The 6,614-nt window shown below is 54.9% G+C and overlaps 3 protein-coding genes across 3 annotated transcripts; 1 reads left to right on the top strand and 2 right to left on the bottom strand.

Annotated features, from left to right (window-relative positions):
• Window positions 1-1,322: 1,322 nt before the first annotated feature.
• PG997_002887 (uncharacterized protein) lies at window positions 1,323-3,100 on the bottom strand (the record flags this gene model as incomplete). Its single annotated transcript, XM_066807202.1, has 3 exons — window positions 1,323-1,679; window positions 1,760-2,979; window positions 3,049-3,100. 3 exons carry the CDS (start codon window positions 3,098-3,100, stop codon window positions 1,323-1,325), a joined length of 1,629 nt encoding a protein of 542 aa, XP_066670820.1.
• A 900-nt stretch (window positions 3,101-4,000) lies between these two features.
• Window positions 4,001-5,339, bottom strand: PG997_002886 (uncharacterized protein; the record flags this gene model as incomplete). The annotated part of the gene is made up of 4 exons (XM_066807201.1): window positions 4,001-4,127; window positions 4,448-4,523; window positions 4,743-4,861; window positions 4,963-5,339. 4 exons carry the CDS (start codon window positions 5,337-5,339, stop codon window positions 4,001-4,003), a joined length of 699 nt encoding a protein of 232 aa, XP_066670819.1.
• A 1,017-nt stretch (window positions 5,340-6,356) lies between these two features.
• Window positions 6,357-6,614, top strand: PG997_002885 (uncharacterized protein; the record flags this gene model as incomplete). The annotated part of the gene is made up of 1 exon (XM_066807200.1): window positions 6,357-6,614. The coding sequence occupies one exon, from the start codon at window positions 6,357-6,359 to the stop codon at window positions 6,612-6,614; it is 258 nt and encodes an 85-aa protein (XP_066670818.1).

Genomic DNA, 6,614 nt, shown 5'->3' with positions numbered 1-6,614 from the left:
TCGCTCCTTATTTTTCTTCTCTCTTTCACGAGCCAAAGCGGTCAACAGCACTCTCCTCTTCACGGTTTCTTTCTCTTTCCGATTGACCATGTACGTTCCGCGCAGGTGGGAACCAAAACCAACCACCCTCCTCCTTCTCCAACACCTGAAAACGGTGACAGGGAGAGGGAGAGAGGGGGCCATTTGGAGCCTTGTGACCAGAATTGTGACTTGTGACTAGCCTGCGTTGCCGGCCTTGCCTGTAAAGAACCATGGGTTTAAGTCTGTAGGAAGTGACCAGCACCGTGGCAAACTACGTGATGTACACCCGGTATAGCATCGTTCGCTTATGCTGGTACGAACAATCAAACAGACGAGCACACATGCACACACCGATAGAAATTCTCCTTATCACAATGTGACAAGTCGCATATGTGTGCCTGCCCAAAGTGGCTTCGCCTACAATGACACACACACTACTACTCTATTGTGGGCAGTAACCATCCATCTTGACCAGTGGCACTCCAAACCTTCTCTCGTCTCATGTGTGTATTGTAGCAGCCCGAGGGAATGATACCCTGCATATCTGCACAGGTGGGTGGGGAGGCAGTTATGTAGCATAGCATATGTGTGTATGTCTACCTATTTGCGCATCCGCGATGGATATCACTAACAAGAGAGGGAGAAAGAGTCAAGCATAACGGCTGCACTCTGCGCGGCGAGCATACGGGATCGGATGGCTGGGATTCTAAATATGGGTTTGTTAGGGGGGGAATGTCGCGATTGGAGCCCACAAGCGCGTTCGTCGGCTCGTCGTAGAATTCTTCAGGATCGATCGACGTTCCTACTCGCGTTCCTTCGCTATACCTACCAGCCACCCTTGCCCGCCCTGCCGAGCCCGACCCCGGCCACCGACCCAAACCCCCTTTTGGTTCTTCTCTCGTCTGGACTTGGAACTTGGACACAGATCGAATACCATGGCTGGCCTTATCCTTGCCCAGCAGGAGGCAGTGTAGAGGTAGCCTTAGGTATGTGTGAGGTGTCCAAGGTTAGGACCCTCAACTGCTGCAGCAAGCTGCAGTAGCCGATCCGAACTTCTCATCATCGGCTAGAGACACCGACTATTGAAACAACAGTGGGGGTGTTTCATCATTCGGCAAAGTTCGTCTCGTGGGGTTTGGCAGATACCGCTGTTTGCAACTGCTTGGGAATGGGCCTGTATCGCGACTTTACGATGGGATAGGTAAATCGCATCATACACCGCAACGAGAACGAGATCTGTGTATGATGTGACAGTGTGATTCTATTTTTTTTGGACTTCATTCTTTCATCTAAATGCCGCTCTAAGCGGAACTGCCGTCGACAGGCGCAGCCGGTTCCACCGCTGCGGCAGCCTCGCCCGGTGTGATCTCCTCACCTCGGATACCGTGGACGACGCGAAGTCCGTCGGCTCGTGTTGTCATCTCGTCGAGCTGTTGCTTCCGCTGGATGCGCTGCTTCACTTCCTCGGCAACGTTGGCCAGGTCCACAAGCACGCCTTCCTTCTCCGGGTGACCGTCTCTCAGACCCATCTCCTTGATCTTGACCTTGCCCTGCGCCAGTTCGTCCTCGCCCAGCACGATGGCAAAAGGGACGCCATTGCCCTCGGCTGCCTTGAACTGGTTCTGCAGCTTGGGCTTCTTCTTGTAAAGGAATTCGGCCTGTCCCAGTATTAGTTTTCAGCTTCCAAATTGATTATGTCCGGTATCGGATCCCAGCTGCGGGAAAGGAGCGAACTTACGTTGATACCCGCCTCCCACAAGGTATTGCACACGGACATGCGCTCCTTAAGAAGACCCTCGAACCCTTTACCGCCAAATGCCATTACGTAGACATCGACTTCGTTTTTCCTGACTTGAGCAGAGGTCTTGTCGGCCTCCATGCGTGCTTTCGTGATAGAGAATATCCGGTCGACACCGAACGAGATACCCACACAGGGGATCTGAGCCTTGCCAGAGAACATGCCCACTAGATTGTCGTAGCGACCGCCAGCAGCGACACTGCCGACACCAACGGACGGGTCCGACGATCGGTCCTCGTCGGCGTCTGTTGTGCCCTTCTTGCCCTTCTTCTTCGGCGCAGGGACGACCTCGCCGGCTGCGGGCGTCGAAGACGGCGCCGAGCCTTCTGTCACCACTTCGTAGATGACACCGGTATAGTAGTCCAGGCCACGGGCCAAGCTCAGGTCGAAGGACACGCAGCCGGCGGCGTTGAAGGCGTCGAGGTACTCGAATAGCAAATCCAGCTCATCCATGCCCTTCTTCATGAGCTCGTTGGCCGACAGATCGGCATCCGCGCGCAGCTCGGCAATCAGGTCCTTGCCTCCCTTCTTCACAACCCACTGGCCAATCTTGTCGGCGCACTCCTCGGGGAGGCCCTTCTCCTCGACCATCTCCTTGCGCACGTCGGCCCAGGGAAGCTTGTCCAGCTTGTCGACGGCGGAGGAGATGGTGCGGATCTTGTCCTCGGGGACACCGCAGACCTGGAAGATGCCGTCGAGGATCTTGCGGTGGTTGAGCTTGATGGTGTAGGTGCCCTGCCAGCCAAGGGCGTCGAAGACCTCGGAGACGATGCGCAGGACCTCGGCGTCGGGCAGCATGGCGTCGTACTCGCCGGCGATGTCGAAGTCGCACTGGTAAAACTCGCGCATGCGACCCTTGGTCATGGCGGGCTGGTCGCGGCGGTAGACCTTGGCGATGTGGTAGCGCTTGATGGCCTGGACGTCCTTGTTCATGGCGAGCCAGCGGGCGAAGGGAACGGTCAGATCGTAGCGCAGCGAGGTAATCTCGCCGCCCTGGTCGGCCAGGTCGTAGATGAGCTTGCTGTCCTCGCCATACTTGCCGGCCAGGATCTCGCGCAGCTCGAAGACGGGGGTATCGATGGTGACGCCGCCGTGTCGCTTGAATACCTTGGTGATGGTGTTGAAGATGTGGTCGCGGATGACCATATCAGTGCCCTGCCCTGGGGATATATCAGTCTGCTGTCGCGCACCCTAACATGAATTGCAGGTGCGTGGGTGCCGCTTCTTACAGTCCTTGGTGCCCTTGGGGGTCTTGAGGTCGAATTTCTGTTTCGGCGCCATGATGGGTTCGAGGGGTTCGAGGGATTCGTGGGGAGGGTGTGCGGGCGAGGAGGCTGTGACACTGTAGGCTCGCGGGGTAGCGGCAGCCTTGGCAGCACGAGTGCTGATAGCGCTGGTATGGGTTGCGGGCAATCGCTGTCGCCGTTGCAGAGGCAGAGACAGAGAACTCGGGACTGTGCGAGGCGAGGCAGCAGTGAGGGATAGTCGTTGGGGGCTTGCAGGAGGCCTGAAAACGGGTCGAGGTAGAGGAGGCATTCAACAGCGAGTTTCGATTCTGAGTGTTGCGGCAAAAGGAGCCCCGCAGTCGACCTTTGCTTCCCTCTTTTTCCAATTCTAACCTATGCCCCTCCAAAAATTGAAATCTGTGAGTCAGGCGGGTCGAGTTTGCAGGGAGAGGCGCCGGGACCAATGCAAGGCTGATAGCTTAGGTAAGTAATAAGGTAGGTAAGGTGCTGCTGGTAAAGGTGTTGGCTCTTTTAGAGGCAACTACATGTACATTCATTACCTTAGGTGAATTTTCTGACCAGCCTAACGCTGAACAGGCGACATTAATTCATTTGGCTGCCGGAGATCGGCGGGCCTGTGTCGACATCCCACCTTCAATGGGCCTCAGCATGGAGGGGTAAAACTGTGACGATATTGCTTGCGCTGCATAAAAAGGTATACAGCGCATAAGTGCGTGTGCAGATCTGCATTTATCAAATCCAAAGCTCATGTGGTACAGCAGCGCTCTTATGGGAGATTCTCCTTTCAAGTGGAGTGGTGTATTGTTATTAAATCCCGTGCCAAGCAAGCGTAGAGTGTTTAACCCCCATCCCCCTCCCTTTCTTTCCAATCAGTAGGGATTGCCTCGGCCCAGCCTGTCCAGCTCCAAGTGGAAGGGAGAATACAGAACGATGCTTAATCCTCGAAGGGCGCGGCCTTGCAGTAGTTGACGTTTCTGCCGGGCGCAGGGAGGGCGTGGACGCCGAACTTGACACAGTTGTCGAGGGTGGACTCGCCGCCGCGGCCGCCGTTGCCATCGCAGCTGCGCCAGGTCCTCCACATGAAGTCCACGCAAGTGAACATATGGTTATGGCCAGGCAGCTTATAGGGCATGCAGACGTTGAACTTCTCCCGACGTATTGGTACAAACACCTATTGAGGGCATATTAATGACCCAAAGCCAAGGTAAGTAGATCCTGCGATCCATCGAGGAAATAGAAGCCGCTCAAAGGTGCACTTATATCTTCTCTTATCAATGCTTTACTCCGTGCTCAACGAGGTTTTGCAGTTCTGCCATAGATAGATTATTGCTCTTGTCAGGGAACCTGAACCTAAACCGTGTACATACGTCGTTTCTCGAACCTTGCTCCGACACAGATCAAATCCCGGTATGCTGTTTGATTGTCGGAGGGTGTGATGCCCTGTGTGGATAGTTGATCTCGTCGTTATTTTTGCACGTTAATGTACGATCATGTCTACGCGACCGATCAGAACCCTCACTCTCATAAGTCTACCCTCAGCCTTTCCACCCACATGCCCCACTCAACGGCCAGGTCCTATGCCGGACGGCATCATAACTTCATAGCCCATTTTATTCGGTGTTCAGCAGACCAGTAAGCCGGCCAGCCAGCTCGTCAAGAAGAAGTCGTCGGCACACAGATGAGGTCGCCGATCTCCAGGTTATCGCAATCGAGATCCTTGTTCTCCCTCAGGATATCGTCGACCTCCAGGGCTCTGCGATTCGCAATGGCCCAGCACGTGTCGCCCTGCTTGACGCTATAAGTGCGCGCGCCCGCGGCACACTTGGGCACCACCGGCGCCGCCGCACCGCCGCCCCCTGGTTCCCGCTGCCGCTGCCGACGGTCTTGTGCAGGAACCAAAAGACGCCGAGCAGGAACAGGCCGATGATGGTGAAGAAATTGAGCAGGGGCATCATGTCGGCCCGCCACGAGACCTTCTGGTTGCCGCTCCAGCTGTCGTCGGGCTCGGCGTGCTCGTCGTAGGCGTAGGGCGGGGGCGGGGCGTCCCCGTCGCTGTAGCTCTCGTTGGGGCGGCTGGTCGACGGGGACGAAGAAGAAGAGGGCCCGGAGATGCGCGTCAGGCGCCCGTACTGGCTGCCCGGGGCGCTCTCCCAGATGCTGCCGTCGCTGGTGTCTCTAAAGGTGTAGGTCTGGTCGTCGGCGTCGTACCCGATGCGCACCATGCCCTCGGGCAGCCGCTCCTCGTCCGTGTCGTACTGCGACCAGCGACCCATTTTGGTTATGTGATGTGACGGATGTGATTGGTGCACGTCAAAAGCTGGTAGGTTTTTCGGGATGTCTTTCTCGAATAAAGCAGGTATTTCAAAAGCGAAGTTCTGCGAATAACAGCAGCAAATGATTGATCGATTGATTGATTACCTATCTTTTGGATGAATTGAAGAAATAGTTTGGTAATATCTGCGTCGCTGCTTGGATTTCATTCCAGCAAGCACCGTTCGATGGTACGCGTCAAGGGGTGCCCCCGACGCCCGCTCAGCCACCACTGACTGCATTGCCGACCAAAGTGGTCTGACGTCAAGCCGGGGCCCCTTTTGTTTCATGCACCACCCTCACCCCAACTATGGGACCAACCAACGATCAAACAACGACAGCCACGTATTCCGGCTGGCGAGGCTCGCTATTGACGACAACATCACACTGCGTGCCTTGTTTGGAGCGACGATGAAGCGAAAAAATCCGGCTTGTTGGATTCTGCCACGACGGCGTCTCGAATCATTGACCCATCAGCCATGCGACCATGCTCGAGGCAATTCGTCCTGGGCGATGCCGATCTCAATTCAATGTATCGCACGCGAATGTCTTCACGGCCGATTTACCAGTTTTAATATATGAGAAATGGGCAAAACTTCTGTCGCGTTACAAACCGTCTAGCGAGCCAGATCCAATACCAACCTTGATGTGAGATTCAAAGCTTATGTGACCAATAGCAGATGCTATCAATGCCAATGTCAGAAAACCGTTGGTGGGAAAAACGTCTTCCGGAGATAGGGTGATCTGACTGCATATAAATCCCGACGTTCGACGATTGATAGCTTTTAGAAATCCGTACTTGGAACTCTGCGCCGTGGCTACCTGCAAGCTCCTACCCTCGAGCTCATCTATGTGAAAAGCAACGATTCTCGACCTCTACAGTTACGGAGCAATCAATACGCTGCTACGAATTTTCAGAGTTGGCAATATACCTCACATCCTCGAGGATAAAACAAGATTCGACGAACAAGGAGGAAACCATGACTGACTTCTACGACAACCCCTTGGCCTCCATGGGCACCGGCTTGCTCGGATCAATCTTCGGCATCGATGTCGAGTCGCTCCTGATCTGGGGCATCGGCCTGGTCTGCCTATCCAGATTCTGCTACGGCGTTTACAGGAAGGATACACTGGGTTGTGTGTCGTTTCGAGAGCTGTTTCTTGCCATGTCGGTTTTTTGGTTCATGGGCATCCTTATTGTGCTGATAGCCGAGGACTTGATTAAGGGTACCATCTAG

This window comes from Apiospora hydei (assembly GCF_038363865.1).
Source record: "Apiospora hydei strain CBS 114990 chromosome Unknown utg000004l_segment0_segment0, whole genome shotgun sequence".
NCBI classification, from domain to species: domain Eukaryota; kingdom Fungi; phylum Ascomycota; class Sordariomycetes; order Amphisphaeriales; family Apiosporaceae; genus Apiospora; species Apiospora hydei.
The sequence above is the reverse complement of the archived record's forward strand: the minus strand, read 5'-3'. Positions and strand labels throughout refer to the sequence as shown.